Source organism: Rattus norvegicus, chromosome 1, assembly GCF_021556685.1.
Source record: "Rattus norvegicus strain SHRSP/BbbUtx chromosome 1, alternate assembly SHRSP_T2T, whole genome shotgun sequence".
Classification (NCBI taxonomy): Eukaryota; Metazoa; Chordata; class Mammalia; order Rodentia; family Muridae; genus Rattus; species Rattus norvegicus.
In genome coordinates, this window is record NC_141534.1 from 207263613 (window position 1) to 207285109 (window position 21497).

General features: G+C 48.8%; 1 protein-coding gene across 4 annotated transcripts in view; it reads left to right on the forward strand.

Annotated features, from left to right (window-relative positions):
- Positions 1 to 21497, forward strand: part of Inpp5a (inositol polyphosphate-5-phosphatase A) — a 184426-nt gene that overhangs the window by 159712 nt on the left and 3217 nt on the right. For all 4 annotated transcript variants that reach the window (XM_087577269.1, NM_001108923.2, XM_087577273.1 and 1 more), the window contains 4 exon segments: positions 3919 to 4014; positions 4110 to 4184; positions 12116 to 12189; positions 19960 to 20071. In XM_087577269.1, coding sequence (XP_087433395.1) covers positions 3919 to 4014; positions 4110 to 4184; positions 12116 to 12189; positions 19960 to 20071 — 357 coding nt within the window.

Sequence of the window (21497 nt, forward strand, 5' to 3'; positions counted from 1 at the left end):
TGTACCCTCAGTCCAGAAACCCAAGTTATCCTTGGAGCTACACATCCTGTAGCCCAAGCTGGGCACCCACAGAGTGGGGCATGGTCCCAGCAGCAGATGGAGCTTGAGGCTGAGTGTCTCAGGCCTTAGGGATGATGGGACAGTAACAAAAGGCAATGCTACCCACACTCCATGAGGAACATAAAAGCCTTTACTGTGTGCTTCCTCGGTGAGCAAAAGAGGCAAGCTGGAGGTGCCTTTGAATTTTCTCTACCTCTGAGGAGAGAGAAGGTCCCTGGGTCCCAGCTGCTGTGTATATCCCTGTCTCTATTCTGGCCACTGTTTGCTGTGGCAAGATACAGAGAGGAGCTGGTCCAGTGACGGCAGTTCCAGATGGAGGCTGGACTCTGAGCTGCGGACAGCACGCACCAGTCCTTTGTAAAGGCTCCTTCCGGTGTGGAGGTAGCTGTGCTGGACACTGCAGAGAAGCTGCAGTGTGGCTTGATTTGGGTTTTGCAGCTTAGCAGCTAGGGCATGGCTAGAGGATAGCCCAGTAGGATGCGCTCACACTGAGCTTAGAGCTGCCTTGCTTGGATTCCACTGCTCATAGAAAGTTTAAAAAAATCTCTATGTGTTTCCATAATGTTCCTCAACCACCAGTATCAAGATTGTCTGCCGAACTTGCAAGCTTGCTTAAAACCTCCCTGTGTCACGAAAGCAGACTCTAAGGATACAGGAAGGTTGTCCTGGGCCTGAGAAGTCACCTCTTTGTAAGATAGCTTCATTCTCCCCTGTCCTGAAGGAAAAAGTGTGAAAAGGATCTTGTTAGGGCTCGAATCTGATTATTCTGAGGTTGGAGGCCAGCTGTGGCTGGCTGTCACTGTCTAGCCCCAGGTATACCTGTGTGTCAAAAAGCACAGATAAGGACTAATGAAATGGCTCAGTGGGAAAGGAAGCTTGCCACTGTAGCTGATGACCTGAGCTCCATCCCAGGGACACAAATGGTAAAAGAGAACTGACTCCCAAAAGCTGTTCTTTGGTCTCCACATGCGTGCAGTGACACACTCATACCTACTCACATGTGCACACATACAAGTAGATAAATGTCATGTTAGAAAGGTTTTTTTTTTTTTTATCATTGCTTGTTTTTGCAGAGGAGGCAGTGGCAGGCAGTTCTCTGAGTTCAAGGCCAGGCCTGGTCTATACATTAATATCCAGGACAGCCAGAGAGCTATGTAATAGAGAGATCTCATCTCACTAGATAGATAGATAGATAGATAGATAGATAGATAGATAGATAGATAGATAGATAGATAGATAGAATAAATGTCAGAGTTTTGTTTTTTGGTTTTTTTTTTAAAGCATGGGTAATTTTTGCTTTTTCTAAACAGACTAACATTACATCTGAAAGACTTGGTCTGCTGTTAAGACTATTTGCCCTTAATAGAGTTTTGATCTCTGTGAGGAGTGTTGGTGACAGCTGAGTGGAGGGAAATGAACGGATTTAGTCCCTGGGATGAGTTGACCAATGCCTGCACACACATGAGGGCATCTGATTACTGGGCAGCTTTGTGCAAAGCTAATGAGCTGTAAAAGTCGTGTGGTTTGATAGTTAAAAAACAAAACCAAACAGCTGTCTGCTGCTGTCATCAGTACCAGGCTTGGGGATGCTAGACTAGGCCTCATGCTTTGGTACCTGTCTAAGCAAGAAGAAACCAGAAATGGCAGGTGAGCATCCTTGGCACATGGGTGATTCTAGCATATTCCAGGAGACAAAACAATCCTTTGAGAGCTAAGCCACCTCTTCTGTTGCCATGTGATGCAGCCATTGGCGATAAAAATAGATTTTAGATGGCTTTTTAAAAATAGCATTTGAGGTATTTCTTCTCCTTTCAAAAGAGTAAAATCCCTTCCTTAGGTTGAGCCGGAAAGGCCGGGCCTGGCAGCTTTCTGCATGAGTGGTCACGACTTCTCTGGCGTGAAAGGCCAAGAGAAGGCCGCTTTGCCTGCTCATTCCTGATGGAGCCTTTACAACCTGTGAATGGGGAGGTGCATGGGAAGGGGTGTGGGAGAAAGGGGCGGGGTGGCTGGCCCTTGCACAGCTCTGGGGGACCTTCAGATGTTGATCCTTTGGGAGCTGCCAGCTTGGTGAGATAAAGCAGGGTTTTTAACAGTTGAGGGCAGATGCCTTCAAGGAGACACAACTATGAATTTCCTAAACCGTCCTGCAGTGGCCACAATGGCCCTCTGCCTGCCCCCACCCAGCGTCTTTCCCCATTCATAGAAAGCAGCTTAAGCCACTTAAGCGCATTAGCATCCGGATGGGCCAGGACCTCCATGGGATGCAGGGGGCTGGGTGGCCTTGATGCCCCTGGTTGTTTGGGTTCTTGTCCTAATCCTCCACAGTTCCAAGGCAGCCAGACTGATCTGTGACACTGAGTCCAAAAGCCACTTTGGGGACTTGGCTGGGTTAACTGATCTGTGCCCTGAATGTCAATGGCCTGGCCTGGAGTGTGTTTTGGGAGTGTTAGGTTTTGGCTGAGTTTTGCCACACATAGGGCTGGCTCCATTCAGCCCTTATCCTCATCTACCTATAGGATGGGTGCTGTGTTGGCACAGCTACCCAGGAGCACCTAAGGTTTGTGCCCAGAGGGTATCTGATACCTCAGTGGGCCCCAGGCAAGAATGAACCTGCAGTGTCCTGAGCTTAAGCAGTTCTCTGGGATAGTCAGTATAGAGCCCCAAGGCCCAAGGAATCCTGCCATACAGAGACCTTAAAAGATCAAATACTGCCAGCAAACTGGCCTATTAACTATTAACCATCCTCTTTGGTTTTGTTTGTTTGTTTGTTTGTTTGTTTTAGTTCCTTTTCTATATGGTCCAATTGGGGACTGTCAGTAGCCCCAATTAGCTCTTTCTATAGCCCCAGCCAGAGTGACAAGGTTCTTGCTTCCTGTTTGACTTGGTTGTTTGACCATATTTTGTATAACTGATTTATTGGCTGGGAAAGTAGCCACTTCCTTCATCTTCGCCATCAAGGCAGGAGGCAGTTACTCGAACCTTCATTCCTACAATAGGTGCTTTGCCATTGTCTCTGGGAGTCTTGTGTCGCCTTGTCATTTGTGTAAGTGTCTTGTTTTCATTGTCCTTGTGAGCTCTAGACCCCTGCAGAGTGAGTGAGTGAGTGAGTGAGTGAGTGGGTGAGTGAGTGAGTGTGTGAGGGTGTGTGTGTGTGTGTGTGTGTGTGTGTGTGTGTGTGTGCATGTGTGTGAGGGTGTGGCTCCTGGCGGGGTGGAGGGGCAGCCCCAAACTTTGTCTTGCTTTTGGAGAATGACCTTATTGACCCCTTCTTGCATGTATTGAGATTAATTCAAACACACAGGAACTTAATTATCAAGCAATGCTCTGGCTGGTTGCTTTTGGTTCAGAACCACCAAAGACAGCACGGCCAAGCATGCAACAAGGTTGGTGGTTACTCTGTTGACCATCCGCCCCTGGACCTGCAGCCTAGTACCCCATGCCATGACCCCACACTACAGCTTGATATCCTTAGCCTGCCCCACAGGGCCTGGGGAGGCTCAGGGCAGCCAGCAACAGCTAGGAGCAGCCCCATTGAAGGGTTCGACTTTCTGCTTAGCGTGGGCACTGCTAACCAAGCCTTGCTTTTTGTGGAAGCGTGAGCTCACTCCATCTGTGCTGCACTATCAGCTACACTAGCCAGGACCTCGTCCAGCCTGCTGGGAGGCTTCCTGGGAAATAGCTCACAAGGGCTGTCAAACTAGACACCTGGAGTGAATGTGAAAGCTGTGTCCATCAACACTGATCTCCTTCCCCTCCCATTAGTGACACTGGAAAACTAGTGCTTATGGGCTCTGGGTAATGCCAACTGGGGAAGTGAGTGGATAGACTGGAACTGAGTATCCTTGTCTTTTTTTGCAGACACTTTGCACAAAGGCCACAATGCAGACAGTCCGGGCTGCTGATACCAATGAAGTTGTAAAGTTGATATTTCGGGAGTCAGACAATGACCGTAAGGTAAGTGACTCATGACTGAGGGCGGCAGCCACCAACCACACCTGGCCTGCAGAGTGGGAGCTGTGCAGGGCACTGAGGCATCTTTGACTCCACAGGTCGTGCTCCAGTTGGAAAAGAAGCTCTTCGACTACTTCAACCAGGACGTCTTCCGGGACAACAATGGCACTGCGGTAAGTTCTGTTTTAAAACCTTTATAGTGTCACCCTGATTGAGCGCTTGAAACATTCCTGGCCCTAGAGTGTCACCAGTACCTCTACATGTTTTTAGGCCACCCAGAGTTTGGCTTCTAAGCCCAGGCTCTGGGATGACGTAGTGGGAGTGACTTGTAGGGCTGGGGCTGGGTCAGGCTAAGCTAGGCTGCCAGAATTATCAGGGGTCAACGGCAACACAGAGCTCCTGTGACCTATGAGCACTGCAGTCTTCCGAGTCAGAGAAGTAACGTCTTGCCTACTAACATGTAAACTGGGAAGTCCCTGGCCTCAGGTACGCAGCAGGGGCTTGGAGCCTCATTTTAAATAGAGAGAAGCCACACATATGTGGTGATGGGAGTGAGAAAGTTCCTTGTGTCCTTGTTGTGGGGTTGTGTAGTCAAGGTGTGTGCATACTTGAGTATATATGCAAATGTTCGTGTGCATTGTGTAAACTATGTGTATGTATTTACACCAAACTGCATTTGTGTCACTTGGGGTGTGAATGCATTCATCGTACATATACAGCTGTGCTATATATGAGCACATGCATGAAAATTAAAGTGTACATTAAGAATGTACCACTCGAACCATCAAGACTCGGGCTGCTGGGAAGGTGTCTCTAGACGTGGGCATCTGCACTGATGTAAGCCATATGCAGACTGGCACTGAGAGTGGCCTCAATGTAACTGCTGTGAATGAATGAATGAATGAATGAATGAATGAATGGATTTGTTGGGGGCCATGTGAGCAGGTACATGCATGGTGTGCATGTGAAGTGAAGTGAGCAGGTGCATGCCATGATGTACATGTGAAAACCAGAGAATGACTTTCAGGAGCTGAGCTGACTCCTTCTATGAGGATTGATCTCCGGTTGTCAGGCTTGGTAGCAAGTGTTTTTACTCTTTGAATTACCTAGCCAGCCCATCTTTATTTAATGTAGTATAATTTTGTCCTATTACTGGATAACTGTTATGTGTAGATCTCTATTTTCTGGTAAAATGTGGAGCTGTGCTGGGGTGGGAGGGGCTGTATTTGTGTGGTGATAATCTCTGTGATAAACTCTACCTCTGAACAGTCCTAAACTTAAACTATACCGTGACCACTGTATCTAACATCCAGCTCCCAAGACACCTAAAATTGTCCATAACCAGCTATGGCCCCCACTGGGGGAAGCAGGTAGGAGATGAGCTACCTAGTCCTGAAGAAGTTGCTCTCAATGGTGGTCTGAGTGTGAGCCTGTGCAGGTGCTGGGTACAGATCTGGGTACTTCAAGTCGGGTACTGTTGCATGTGTGTGCACACTTACCATCTCTGACTTGCCTTTAGCTCGACGCCTGTTTCCCTTCATGAGCTATGGAGGGATAGATGCACAGCACTTAGAATGGAGCTGAGCACATCAAATGCGGATAAATGTATGTGGGTCACTTGCATCCCTCAGACACTTCAAAACCATCTGATGGTATGTCTGCCTCCTATATCTGGCAGACACGGACAACAAGAGTGTTAGGAATATCAGGAGCTGACTGTTCTACAGTGGTCTCAGTATAATTTAGGATTGTTCACAAAGGTAGAGTTTATACCACTAAGATTATCATGGCCCAAGTTAACCTCCCACCCACAACATAGTGATTAGCATGTCTAGCCCTCTGTGCTGTTACTTGCCTCTTGCTACATATCCAGCTCAGGGTCCACCAACTTCTGTGAGCCTGAATCCATCCCCACTGCTGTGGCAGGCCTGAGCCACGTGCCTTGGGGCTGATTAGTAACCTCACCCCTGCACCCTGCCAGGTTAATCTTACAGGCATCCCTAGTTCCACTGCTGCTTGTCCATGGGAGGGCTTCATACCGTTTCTCCCCACTGTGCCCTGCTGCTGCCTCTGATGGATTCCTTCCCCTTGCCCTTGTCTGCTTCGGTGCCCTCTGGTCCCTTTCTGCCTGCTCAGTCACTCAAAGACTATGGCTACTGGTAGTTCCTTCTAGAGAGGCTTTCCTAAGGCAATGGTTGTAGTATTCTGCTAGACATCTGCAGGAAAAGGCTACTTCCCAGCTCACTACAAAAGAGTAGAGTGGCTTGGATGTGGTGGCACAGGCCTTCAATCCTCACGCTTAGGAGGCAGAGTAGAGCTTAATGAGTTCAAGGCCAAAATATGTAGCAATGTCTCAGGAAAGAACAAGAAAAGAGGAGAGCATGAACCCATATAAGCCTGGGCACCTAGGGGTTACACTGCCCCTGCTGTGTGATTCAAACTTAGAGAAGGCTAGGGAAGGGCCTTGGGGCCCTTTAGAACCAGAGAAGTGAGGTCACTTGGGTCTTTGTGCAAGGCAAGAAACAAGTGAGGCTCCCTTAAGTGAAGGATGCAGGGCTGACAAGAAGACAGGAGGTTTTAGAAGCAGAGACAGACAGGGGGTTCCAGCAGTTAAGGAGAGACAGACAGGGAACTTCAGCAGCTAAGGAGAGACAGACAGGGGGCTCCAGCAGCTAAGGAGAGACAGACAGGGGACTCCAGCAGCTAAGGAGAGACAGATGGGGCACTCCAGCAGCCAAGGAGAGACAGACAGGGGCTTCAGCAGCTAAGGAGAGACAGACAGGGGGCTCCAGCAGTTAAGGAGAGACAGACAGGGGGCTTCAGCAGCTAAGGAGAGACAGACAAGGGGACTCCAGCAGCTAAGGAGAGACAGACAGGCGGCTCCAGCAGTTAAGGAGAGACAGACAGGGGACTCCAGCAGCTAAGGAGAGACAGACAGGGGACTCCAGCAGCTAAGGAGAGACAGACGGGGGACTCCAGCAGCTAAGGAGAGACAGACAGGGGCTTCAGCAGCTAAGGAGAGACAGACAGGGGGGCTCCAGCAGTTAAGGAGAGACAGACAGGGGGCTTCAGCAGCTAAGGAGAGACAGACAAGGAACTCCAACAGTTAAGAAGACATAGTTTGATCTTGGGAAGCACCGGGAGGGGGAATGGGAAAATGTGTCCTAGAAACACACAGGGGTATGCCACTGGGGTCTAAGGGCACTGTGTGGCTGTCTTAGCATCCAGACATAGAATGTGCTGTGCCTTGGGAATGGCCAGCCTTGTTCTCTGAAAGACAATCTGTATTCAGCACACACTGTTCTGGCCTTTCTTTAAGGTGAAATTTAAGTGGTTATTCCTGTAGTTCTGTTACTGCAGAGCTGTAGGTAAGAGAGGAGGGAATTCAAGGACATCCTCAGCTGCATAGACTTTGAAGCCAGCCCGGCTTACATGCGATTGTACCTTAAAGAAACAAACTAAAAGGGTGGTTAAGGAAATGGGGGTGGAGAGGTTGTTCAACAAGGAACTGAGTTCGGATCCCCAGTGTCCTTGGGTTGTTTGTTTGTTTGTTTGTTTGTTTGGCAGTATGAATCTGTTATCTCAGCATTGAGAAGGTAGAAAGGGGAGGGTCTTTGGGACTTGCCTGGCCAGCAAGTCTAGTGGAATCAGTGAACTCCAGATTCAGTGACAAATCCTGTCTCAAAATAAGATGAAGACACTTCATATTGAGCTATGGCGTCCATGTATGTATGTCTGTATGTGTGTATGTATGTATGTATGCATGCATGTATGTTTGTATGTGTGTGCACACACGTATGTCCAAGCACCCCAATACATACATACATGAACGTGCACACGCAGAAGTATCTTTTAAAGAAGAGGACAATAATAAGGAGGAAGAAGAATTAATTGCACTAGGCATGAGCAGCTATGCAGACACGGTATAAATCCATAATTGCAGACTTGGGAAACTGGGGCAGAAGATTGCAAGTTTGAGGTCATTGGGGGCTACAGAGTAAGAAAGGACCTATTTTCTAAAAAAATCTGAACATCCAGGAAATGTTTTGAATTTGACTCTAATATAAAAGAATGCAGCTTTGAAGTAGGGGACAATGCCACATGGTGATTTTTTGGGACCCATGCCCATCTGCCACGTTCCGAATCTGATCCAGGAAGTCAACAGGTTTGCCATGCGCCTGGAGCTCCAGTGACCCATGCTTCCACAAGCTACCACTTAGAACCTGAGATGTATTTTCAGAAATGTCCTGGTCGTGCTGCTGATGCCTGGCTTCTGCCCAGGTCACACATATTCAAAGGAATCAGCCTCCATCACTCAAGCCAGAATCTGGCATTGAGTCCCCTCGGCCTAATGAGCATTGGAGATAATCTCATCCTCGTGGCCTGGTTGAACACGCTGTGCCACACGCACTACAAACAAACTACCGTCTGCAGGATGGATGTGCCCGCGCCGGACTCGGCCCCCAAAATCCATCGCATCCTTCATCAGCCACCGGTCTTGTACTTGTCTGACAGAAATTTAATTCAAGCTGGCTCCTGAAAATAATTATTGTATTTTAAGAGTAGTAATCATTGGCCAGGACATGATTGAATGTGTCCATGCGTATTGACTTTTTCTATGATTTATAGCTTTGTTTAGTCGATATTCCCATCGAAATTGTATAATTAATTATAAGTGTGGCTGTCAGGGCTGCAGGATGGAGTGCCCTGGTGAGGATTTGGAGAGATTAAATTTTCCTTGGCTGTCCCAGGGCAGGGCTTGGGAATTTTCTAGGTGCTCGGCCTGTTGGATAGAGATGTTTTCTGTGTGTTTAGCAACCGCCGGGGCTCCGGGTGCATTGATTTTCCAAGCCCTTTTTTCCTTATCAGCTCGGTGTCCATGCAGCAACAGTGGAATTTGTGCAGCTGGGACGGCTCCTGACAGATGCATGAGGCTAGCGGCTGCTTTATCATTGTCCACACACATCGCTGCTGCTTTTCACTTTGTAATCAAGAAGAACGTTTAAGATACATGTGAAATTGGTTATCATGTTTGTGAAAAATCTCAAAGAGATACAAATTATCAATTCACCAGCAGTGTGGTGCAATTTCCAATCAGAAACCCCTCACACTTGATGGTCTCTGTGGGTGGTGGCAACAGCTCTAATCCCCATCCTCCTGTTGATGTGGCAGGCCTGGAGCAGTAGGCATTCTGCAAGCCAGTCACACAGGATCGGGGTTTCACCAGCCTGTCAGAGTCAGGGCTGAGCAGCGAGCCAGTGGGTCCCGTGCATACCCAGCCTCAGCGCAGCAGAAGTACCGTGAGCGTGTGGTCAGAGAGCATCCATAGCTGAATTCTAGAACATGTCTGTTGGTAGGCAGCAGCAGCCAGCAGGAGGGTGGAGAGCAGACTCCAACAGTGTCTTCTCCAGCATGAGGCTGGGGGCATGGGTTAGGTCTGTGAAAGGAATGAATGACATATGGACTAGGGCCCTCAATAATGACCAAAGACTTGGGACTTCTTCACCTGCCATTCCCGAGCTCCCTTACCAGCTACGCAGCTTAAAAATTGAAATTAATTCCAAATTCATTATTTTTTCTTTAAACATTACAAAATTGAGGAAGGGTACTTTTAGAATAGAGGCCATGGTGTGACAGTGCCCTCACTACATTGGTGGTTTAATGCCCCAAACAGGAGAAATGGAATAGGGCCTGTGTGATCATGGTTAGAGAGACCAAATCTCTACCAGCTGCTGGCACCCCCTCCAGTACACACACACACACACACACACACACACACACACACACACACACACACACACACGCTCACGCTTTCTTCATACTGGTCTTCTCATAAACTTGTATGAGGTTGTGTTTAATGGAGCATGTTCTTGTGTATGCAATGGGTTAATACTTAGATCTGTCATTATTAACGTGAACATTTCTAGCAAGACCTTGCTGCTGCAGCTTTCCCCTGCATGGAGGGTGATACATGATACCCACAGTGATGACTTAAGGTCCTGGCCATCCAGAAATAGGTGCTGACCCTAAAGAGGCCCCTAGGGAATCCTGGTACCACTCTGCAGTGACTTGAGAGTATTTAAAACTGGAGAATGTTGAGTGACAGTACCACTCCCTCATGTGCCCACACATGTGCTATTTATTGTGACTGGGTTAGAGTATCCTGGAAGGTAGACCACATTCATTTTCTCAAGCATTGAACCATCAAAAATAAGTTTACAACCCAATCTGCAGAGCATGGGAAAAACACTCCACTTTTGATCAAGAGTCTGAAGACAATAGCCAAAGGTGCAGAAGATCTATGAGGATGTCAGACAGTTGAGGACATACAGAGCCTCTAAAATCATAGTTGCTGAAATATAATATGTAGATAAGGCTGAATAGATACAGGTGAAGAAATTTGTGACCTGACGAATGGGTGGAGGAGTGGCCCAGAAGCAGCACTGAAACTCAAGAGCTGTGGCAGAAGAAATGGGGCAGGGTGAGTGGTCAGAGGGCCACATCCAGCAGGACATTGCCTGCCTGTGCTTATACCTGTCTGCATCACAAATCCTCAGGAAGCAGTGAATCCTGAGCTGGAAGAATTGAAAGTTCAGACACCGAGTAAAACAGCATTGCTTCAAGTCGGAAGAGGAAATCTTACACTAACCTGAAGAAGTCGGCATATAACTCATGGAAAGGCAGTAGGCCGTCCAGAACCCCAGCAGTCAGAAGCAATTAGTCACTCATGAAGAGTAGAGGCAGTTCCCTCTCAGGAGGCCATTCAGAAGCTCCTTTGAGATTGCATGTCCTCCTTAAAATTTCCCAGTAAGCGTAGAGAAGAGTTGTTTAGGAGAGTGGGATGTTATGTTCTACCCACACTTCCTAAAACTGCTGTTAGCAGTTACCTCTGTGCTTTGGTCCACTGCTCCTGTTTCTTGTGGTACATTCTAACTTTGAGCTGCCTCAGGCTTCCACCTTGACCTTTGGGGGACACTGGCTCCTGACTTACATAAACAACAGCTCTAAACAACCATGTTTCTTCCTCTTTTGTTCATTTGCTCAAGATCAAAGTAGTGCCAGACAGAAGCCAGTTTCGGAGCCATGCCAGACAGGGTCTGAGGACCTCTGGCTTGAGTCTGCATATCCAGTATGCCACCACATGGCTCTGAGATTATGACATTAAATAAGGAGACTGTCTAGAGTGGTGGCTTACCCTTTATTCCTCCCCCATAAACAGTATCACCTCAGAGGGGGATTTCAGCTGCTCTTGACTTGACCCTTAACCAGTTCAAAGTCACTCTGGTTGATAGGAGTGGGGCCCAGCCTGGTGCTGCTCTGATGAAAGCAGCTCTGAGAGGAGCACACAGGCAGGAGGGCCACACCAGTGGGCAGGTAGCAGGCTGGCACACAAGTAATTACAGTGTACACATGCTGGTAATTGCACGTTCAAGAATGATAGATGAGGAGGAAGGAAGAAATGAAGACACGGTGTGGTTTTGAGGGGAGCCCCAGCGTTATGCCACAGCTACACACAGCTGTGGGCTAGGACATGATTAATGGATAGTATCCCACAGGGTGTTCATGGTGACCGGACAGTCATGGCTGGTGGGACCTCACCTTCCAGCAGGCACAATACTCTGGTGGAAGCGTCCTGAGGGAGCCAGGCTGTCTGCTACCTCCTGTGTATGAGGAAGCCAGTGTTCCTCTCAGCAGTGTGCAGCCTCAGCTGCAGTTTGTGGCGCACTGAGTTGATCTTGCTTACTCTGAGGACCACACTCAGCACCGGACACTTTTCCTCTCTCTGGAAAGGACTGCCGGGCCCCCATTCAGGGGATGCATACTTCTTGGGGAGTCTTCCCGTGTCTCATGAGAGCAGGGCCAGGCAGCCTAAGCTCTGTTCTTGCACTTCTTACAGCAGAGGCAACTGGGTGGTAGAGCCAGGCTGGTACTCTGAGTCTTGGTGGCAATGGATCTTGGTCTCTGAGGAGGGTAAGGTCACACTGGATGGTTGTCATTCTGTTTTTTAGGAATTTACCCGTAACCCAGGTACACACAGACCCCACCGCCACCCCATCTTCTAGGGAGGAAAACAAGTGATTCTGTTCTCTTTCTTTTTCTTTAGCTCTTGGAATTTGACAAGGAGTTGTCTGTCTTTAAGGACAGACTGTATGAACTGGACATCTCATTCCCCCCCAGGTAAGGGCCCTGCACCTGCTGAAGCAGGCAGCCTTCCTAGCGACCTCCTCGGGTGTGCCTGTGTGTCAGTGCTGGTGTGTACATCCATGTGCATGTGTGTACATGTGTCTCTAAGAATGAGTATTGCACACATGTCTGCAGGTTTGTGCCCTGTGTACATAAGCACCTGTGTATGTCACCATGGCATCTTTGCATGTCTGTCTGCACATGTGGACTTGTGTTCTGTGCATCTGTCTGCATGCACACGTATGTGAATTATACCTCCCCGTATCATTTCCATGGCTTGAAGAAAAGAGTTAACTGTGAGTAATAAACAATTCTATTTTTTAAAGACCCCTTTCCAAAGTGAAAACAAAACCAAAACAAAACAAAAACAAAGTCATAGCTTTTCAGGTGTTGGTTTTGCGGGCAGCACGCTGAGGATCTCTGGAGGTCTTGAGACTCACTTGGCTTCCCTGGGGGAGTTCTGAAGTGGTTCACTCTGGTTCTCCTGGAATCTTGATATCCAATAGCACTGGTTCCCTTCAGATATCCAGGGCCTCAGAGTGCTGTGGTGTAAAGGAAGGGCAAAGGCCTAACAGAAAGCAGTGTGTGGTATGTGATGGACCAAAATTGCAGATTTACCCACCATCCTCTGCTTTGCCTCTTGGCCTTTGCGTCTTCCTCACAGCAGTGTACAGAAGGTGGCTCCTGAGGATAAGGGGTGTTGCAGGCAAAAGCTTTCAGTCGCTGTGGGTGTTCTTTCTTCCAGCCCTTTGGCTGTGTCAGATCCCAAGTCTTCTGACCTAAAGTGGGGAGGGCACTTTCCAACAAACTGAGCTGTTCTGTCCATTCAGTCATACTGCCCATTTCACACCTGTCTGGTGGGAAATACCGGGGATCTTTTCCTCAGAAGGAGGGTCCTACATCCCATATACAGACAGTTTCTATCCTCTCTGCTAGTGCCACTCCATTGCTGTGCACACTGTATATGATCAAACATGGCAGTGGGGAGCCCACTCCTACACAGACCTGGATTGTATGTGATCAAGCATGGCAGTGGGGAGCCCACTCCTTACAGACCTGGACTCCTACCGCTCTTCCCTTTTCAGCTGCCAACCATAGCCCCCTGACCTGGAAGACTAAGGTGAGGAGCTGGACAGAGTTTCAGGGATGGAGAAGCAGGAGCCACAGGCCTAGTAACTCCCAGACATCTGGCTAGTGCTCAGGTCAAGGTCCTGGACACTTGCACACTGGCTCCAAGCAGCAGGGCTCAAGGAGGTTACCTCATGAAACTCTGACCAGGGTACCGGGCCCTGCAGCGCAGCCCAGTGCTAACCAGTGGAACCCTGCATCACAGTTGTGAGCAACAAAGTGACTTTCTAAGTACATCCTGTCAAACATTGAGGGACCTATGCTGACACTCATGTGTCTCTTAAACACTCTGAATATCCCCAGTGAATCATGGGTATTGGTGGAAATGGGACCCATATGACCAAGAGTTAAGAGGCCTAGGGTCTACAGTGGGTGGGATGAAGACAGGCCTGCCCCCTCAAGACTTGTGGACTGAAGTTAGCACTTGTCTTGAGATTTTCCTCTCAGTGTTATAGTCTTGAAAGTCACCTGCACACCAAAGGTACAGGACAGGACTCAACTAGGCTGAAAATCCAGAGTAGTCTAAACCTGAGCAACATGGCAAGAGACCTGCTTTCCCCACCTGACAGGAGCAGCCGTCATCTCTCACAGATTTGAAGCCATCTTGACACACCAACATGTTTTCGTCAATTGAATATTGTGTTACCAAGAAGGGGCCCTGCATGATGAGCTCAGGAAGGTGACTCTGAAGGCCTCTGAAGGTCCATTCCTTCCAGCCTGCTTGTCAGGATAAGTTCCTCTGAGTAGGGAACAGAGGCAGCAGTGGATTTTTACAGCAGAATCTTTTACACAAACAGGAAAGGATCCTGCATCAGGATCCATCTGTGCATTCAGAGATGTCTAGGAAGAGGTGTGTGCAGCACAGTCCCCAGGAGTAGCCACAGGAGAGGTTGGTTAGTACAGCAGAGTGCCAGAGTGCCCCTGAGGTGACCATAGTCTTCTTACTGCTGAACTGAGTTTGTGATGTGACTTGCTATAGGGATGTTCTGAGGCAACTAAGGAGAGTGGTCTTCAAAGAAGGTAGCGTCCCAGATGTTAGGGTAGAGCAGGCAAATAATATGAGCTCTCAAAAGCAGAGCTTCTTTAATGAGAGTCACATTCAAAGCTGAGAAGAGAGTTCACATGTCCTTCTGGCTGAGAAGGTGACAATGGCCTCTATCTAATAGCCATCCAGTAGAAGGCCAGTAATGAAGTAGGAGCCATCCGCCATCATCCTAATGTGTACACTGAGCACATGGGAGGCATCACCAGGCGCTTGTTGTCTGGTCTTACAGATATCCCACTCTATATAGAAACAGCATTCAAGTGGAGGAGAGGAGAGATGGTCCAAACTGAACTGCTACATCCAGTGTATTGCCGGGTCCACTTTCTTCTCCAGTTATAGCATGCATCTTTGTCATGGGCTTCAACAGAAGGCTCCTGAGACAATTCAGGAGGTACACAATGTCCTCCACTACCACCTCCCGGGACACTGCCCAGGAAGCAGTGCTGTTCCTTCTCCCTTTGGCTCTACTGTGTTTTTAAACCATGGCAGGCTGAGAGTGGTAGCACATGACTGTAGTCTTGGCTACCTGGGAAGATCAGGAGGTGGAGGCCATCCTCGAGCATACATGGAGACCCTGTCTCAAAGGCCCTATAACACCAAACAATTTATAGTCCCTGTTGTGTTGTCATGTGTGCTTTGGAGAGCCATTCCAGTGGAGAAGGAATAAGCAAGAGTGTGAGCTGGAAGGAGCTGGGGGTTGAAGTGTGGTGTGTGGCCTGGTAAGTACTGGGTGTACTCCTAGGCTAGAAGTAGATAGTCTTGGCCTGCTATGATGAAGCACACCATTAATCCCAGTGGTTGAGAATCAGAGGAAGTCCAATCTAGTTTGAAGCCAGCTAGGTCTACACAGGGAGCTCCAGACAGCCAGGGCTACACAGTGACATAGTGAGACCATGTCTCAAAATGAAAAAAAGGAGAAAGTTAGCCTTAGGCATACTGTATGCACAAAAGTAGGTGTGTGTGTGTGTGTGTGTGTGTGTGTGTGTGTAGGTGCGTGCAGATATGCATAGGTGATGATGGGTGCAGAGAAATCATTGGTGTTCATATTTGCCCATAGATGTACATATGCACATACTATGAGGGTTTGAATATGTGGTGTGCAGGATGTATGTATAACTATTTGTATATGTGTAAAGTATTGTATATGCATATACAGAATGTCCACGTGTGCAACACCTTTGTGTTGGAACATGAGCATTTACATTTGTGCACCCCTGTGTGTATATGTACACATATGTCAGTACATCTGGATACTCTCAGGGCCTGTGTATAGGTGTGCACATATGTGAACGAGTGTGTAAATTGTGGGTGTGTATACAGAGGGGCATGTTCAGGGTTTAGATATAAGGGGTAAATTCATGAATGCACATTATGTGAATAGGCACATGTTCTGATTGTACACGTGCACAGCTGCTAACAAAGCAGTGTCTCACTGATGGACACACTTGGGACTTCAGCCTGTACATCCAGAACTCACTGCACTTGTTGCAGAGAAGTGCACCTAAAGATTCTGCCTGAGGAGCGTGAGAACACGCGCTCTCCTGTGGCGCTGTTCTGTAGGCAGGAGTTATCTGGAGAAGCTCTCATGTGAGCTGGGAGGAGCCTTCCTGGGAGACAGCAATGGCTGAAGCATCTGTTCTCCCTATGAGCTTTCTCATCCTAGGCCTCTCCCTACATCTCTTCACCAGGTATGACAGGCAAGTATACAGGAAGGCCATAACTCCACCATCACACACTTTGTACCCTTGAAGAAAGCCCCGGGACCTCCTCAGAACTGTACCCACTTGTTGAAGGACTAGTGCCACCTCTTAGGCCTAAGGTCTGACCACTGGACATACAACTACCCTGGGGCTTCCCAGAGTCCCTGCATTCCCATTACCATGATGCCTAGAGGGTAGAGTGAATGTAAAATATATGCTGGCTCTACTGACCCCAGAGCCACTGTGAGTGACTGGCTCTGCTTACCTCCAAAAGCAGCTCCCGAGGTCTAGAGCTCCTACCTCAGCTCTGTTTCCTATGGCTAAGTGGTCAGGAACCTGTGTGAGGCTTGCCGACTGTTTGAGATGTGACTACCCTCATGCAGAACAAGGTGTTCCTGAGCACCCAGGTTGCATGTGTCAGAAACCAGGCAGCTTCTGTGCATCCTCGAGGGCACAGGCCACACTGGGTAGGCATGAGGCTGCCACATGCAGCCCCACCCCCCTTCCAGGGCTCTGCCTTATCACGGAGTGTTCACTTGTCTTCACTTCTACTTCCTAAGCTCTTACTGTGTCTTGAGGAACCTAACCTCTGCTATCTGAGCTGTGTGCACTTCACCAGCTAGACCTACTGATGCACCCGCTTTGTATTGTCCACCTTCGGTGGGATCGTCTGATGAATTTCTGTCCTGTGTGCACTTTGCCCAATACGAAGCTTAACTTGAAGGGGCAGTTCAAGTGCTATACAGATTAGATTTTGGGTTACTCAGAGAACACTGGATTGGAAGAGCTCCACTCTCAGCAAACAAATAACATAAGGTCAATGTTTTTAAAGAACACCTATGTTTATAACATGGATGTTTCACCTCCAGTAGGTTCAGCATTAGAAGTAGCATTGGTTACATTTGCCAAAAATCTAGAAACAAGTCTTATATTTATCATTTGGAACATAGTCAGGAAGCAAGGAAGCCATGGAACTGGTCTATCACTGGGTCCTGGTTCACAGAGTACATGCAGCATGGGACAGTCAGTGAACCAACAGACAGAGAATCCATGCCTGCGACCTGTGGTCCTCTACAACCATCCTGAGCAAGCTGCTCCTGAAACCATAGCAAAGGGAGCTGGGGCAGGCTCCAGCCTCTGACATCCGGCCACCAGGCCATCCCGGGTACCTCAGCTGCTAGGGTCTTCTACTTAAGCATGGCATTTCACAGTTGCCATGATTCGAGATGCCCCATTCATTTTCTTTGGCTGTAGTCTCACTTACCACTCCTGTTTCAGGCATTTAATAGCAGCTGGTGTCTTTGAAACCGAATATCTATTCACTGTGTCTCCAAACCTCTGTGCATGCAGATGTGTTCTCAGTGAGGCTCTGTGGTACACAGACGACAGAGCTAAGTTGTCCTCAACGCTACTGCCTTTGCTGTGCTGTGTGTCCAACATTAAAAGCAGTGCAGGGACTGAGAACAGGTGACCTTCTGCTAGGTGGAAGCAGAGAGGCCCCTGCCTGGCATAGCTCTCCCTACTCTGAGGACTGCCTCAGTGCTACCTAACGACTTCCTTTAGCTTGTTTTCCCCTGGTCCAAGAAGGGCCAAGAATTGAAGCAAAGGCATGAATCACACTGGCTTCCTCTCCCTACCACCCGAGGCCTGCACCCTAGGACTCTCAAACACAACAGGCTTTGTGCTTCCCACAGTGTGGTCATGGGGGCCATGGCAACACTATCCAAGCCTGGCCTGCCCAGATCTTGGGCCTAGCCTTGTCACAGGAGCCAGGCTGCAAGCAAACAGCCAGCAAAGGGCCACTGCCCACATCCTGACAGAGTTTGAGGGGCGAATAGGAAGAGAGGCAGCGTGGAGGCAGCACAGGTGGACAATTGTTAATTTTATCAGCACTGCAATTAATTATGACGAATATTCCGGGAGCTGTAGAGAGCTGAGATAGGGCAGGTTTGCCCTTCCTCCCACCCTTTTGGGTTTGCTTCCAGATAAGTCTGCGTGCACAGCCCTGCCAGCATTAATCAGCCTCATGCAGACCTTACATTCAGCTGAGAAGCCCCTAAGAAGGTGGAAAGACTACAGACCCCATGTTGGCCTCCCCAGGCCTACCTGGATCAGAACTTCCTGCTTTTACACGTTGAGTATTGAAGAACACCTCAGGCTATGGAGTTGAAGGCACTCCCTTGTAGCAGCTAGAGTTTGCCTTGAGACCCATAGGATCCAAGGGAACATGGAACTCAAGTTTGATAAGTGTAGGCAGTCGGGGGTGATGCCCAATCTCTGTCTCTCCAGCTGTTCTGTAACTCATGGAGGAGCCTGGTCTAATCAGTGACTACAGGTCCCACCCCCACTGACAGAGGGCTCTTCCTTGCCTCTTAACGGTCCTGGCTTTACAGGTCTACACAAGCTCTCCTGGTATTCACTGTGCCTGAGAGACAAACTCTCACATCTACAGACTCACTGGGAAGTAACCTATAATCCCCAGACCTAGAGCTTAGTGTTTCCACTAGACTCTGTGCCTGGACTAGTGGTAGAGCATCCAGCAAGGTCTCCAGGACAGCAGGGTGTCCAGGGACAGTGACCTGTGTTTGGGAATTGTGTCAGAGCTCTTGTCAGACATAAGATGATGACTTGTAAGAGCTAAGAACAGGGCATGATGATGCACACTTCCTGTCCCAACAACTGGGAAGTAGAGGCAGGAGGATTGGGAGTTCAAGGTCATCCTTGATGTGTCCTCAGTGAGACTCCTGTGATACACATGCTCCTGGGCTAGGTTGCCTTTGATGCTAATGCCTTTGCTGTGCAGTGTGTCCAACATTAAAAGCAGTGCAGGGACTGAGAACAGGTGACCTTCTGCCAGGAAGACCATGTGGTCCCATCTTGCAGTCTACAACCTGCTCAGAGTGGGCATGCTGATGTCTGTGCTTACAGTGAGGTGCCCCCTCTCACTCACAGCCCATTGGGTGGACTGAGGAGTGCTTGAACAAGGTCATTGTCACCAGTGTACAAATTGGACATTTGCTTTTTCTGAAAAAAAGTGTGGGAGATTTTTACTCTTTAAAGTGATAATGTTACATGAATGAATTACAAAGGCTTTGCTTTATAGCCTAATTTGAGGTAAATTTAATCAAGTGATAATCCTCTGAGAAACATGGGCCACAAAGCCATGGTCTCTGTGAAGGACACACGCGTCTCATGGCATCTGCCAGCTTTAGCTGGTTGAGGTCTGGAGAGGTACTAAGCGCCTCAGCTCTCTGAGGGCAGTGGGAGTGGGGCCAGGCCTGTTGGTAGCATGAGCCCCTTCCCACAGTCACCAGCTGGTAGGTGACCTGACAGCTGCAGGATGGAATGTAAGTCACTCTCTGTTCAGCTGAAGTCGGCAGAAGCACATGAACATAAGCACGGTGCTCTGTGACTGACCTGAGGAAACACAGTGCACTTTGACAGAGAGTCTTATGGTCCGAAAACCATGTAGAGTGAAGCTATGCTGGAAAGGGCTCTCTCCAAGCCAGGCCTACATGGAGTTCATTCTGCAGCACAGTCCAGCAAGTGTGCCGTGTATAGTGGGGTTGTACAGGGATGCTGAGTTGATAGGTCTCCTAGGATGACAGGTACACGAGGCAGGTGGCCTCTCCACAAACTCGCACCTTGAGCACAGAGGCCTCTGCATAAATAAGGGATATATACAAACCAGCCAGCCTGACTCATGCAATACATAGGTGCATGCAGGGAGAACTAATTTTGATGGGAACACTTACCATTCAAGTTAGGCTTTATATTCTAGAAACCTCTCTATGTGCATTCTTTCCTGGATAGCAGCACACCCTTTCCTTCAGAGTTGGAGGACTGCTGAAGCCCAAGTGTAGTTAACACTTTGTTCCTGTGTCTCCACAGCTACCCATACAGTGAGGACTCCAGCCAGGGAGAACAGTACATGAACACGAGATGCCCCGCTTGGTGTGATCGAATCCTCATGTCCTTGTCTGCCAAGGAGCTGGTTCTTAAGGTAAGAGGGAACCACGGGCTAACCAAGGAAGGGACCACCCAGCCTGGGGACATTTACATAGAGCACTAAGTTGATTGGCTGATTGTAAGATGAGTAGAAGAGAAGTACTTAGTCACCTCTCAGCTAGCACTTAGGTACAGGCAGTTGCACTGTCATCTCTCTAGAAGCACAAAGACCCTGGTCACAGCAAGGTCTAACAGTTAGTTATTGTGTGGTGTTCTGTGGAACTCTTGTGGGGGTTCATGGGAGCACCCACAAGCTATGTAAAGCAAGAACAGTTAACAGCTGTGCCCAGCAGGACCAGATGAAGGGAGGGTTTTCAGATTTCCTATTATTTTCAGTTTCCAGATTTTATATGTAAATTGCATATTTCAAAAAGTGTCATCAACTGACTTATCTCTCAGCCCCATCCATGCAGATCTAACAGTGAAAAGGGCAGACCCATGCAGGAGCAGTGAGTGGAACAGTATATGTATAGCCACAGTTAGACTGGGCTGTGGGCCCTTGGCTGCCAACAGGAGGCTGGGATGTGTGTGTGCTCTGCTGCTCCATCCCTACTGCTGCAGCTGTGATGGGGAGGGGAGCCCCTCTTGTGGGTTCCCACCTTCACCATACCCCTAGATTGCATCGTAGTTCTCATGAGCTGCTGCAGGCTGTCCCTGTGTCACACACACACATACTCCTCAAGAACCCCTTTCCAGCTTGTGGGATAGGCCTGCCATCCGATACCTAAGGCTCTGCCCCCCAGATGCTAGACTTTTCACAACCGCACTCCAGAGCATGCTGGGTACAGATGGTGTTCAGGCCCTGGCCGTGGAGAGGGGTTTTCAGGCAGGAATGCCAGAACTGAGAAAGGATGTTGGCCAGAAGCAGCAGTCTTGACACACAACTCTACCTTCTAGCCTCATGAATGGGGCATGTGCCCCAGTTCGATGCTGTCTCTGAGGAAAGCCCACTTGGGAACCTGAAGCGACATTGTCTGTGACCTGGGCCTGCTCATTGGCCCTCTTGAGACAAAAGTAAAAGAATTAGGCAGCCTCAGCCTCTCCTCGGGACTGAGGTAGACAGAAGAAATTATGTCATCCACCAGTTAAGATTATAAAAAGTGGAGCTTATGGTAAAGTCCCTAAGATAAGTGCACTTAAGTTAGTGATCAGAAGGCTGCCAGGAACCTGTGAGGCCATGTGGGCCTATCTACAGCTCCTGAAGGGAATGCGCCCTCACATCTATGGATCTCCAGACCCGGCATGCCTACTTCAGAGCCACAGTGGCAGACCACGCCCTGTCCTCTATCATTGAGAATAGGACCTTCAGGGGTTTGTGCCTGCAGGGCTGGAGTCTCGTGCCACAGTGAGCCACCCCAGAGCACCTCAGGTAGCTCCCCAGTACCATCCATCATGCCATGCGCTGCTGCCCTCATCATGTT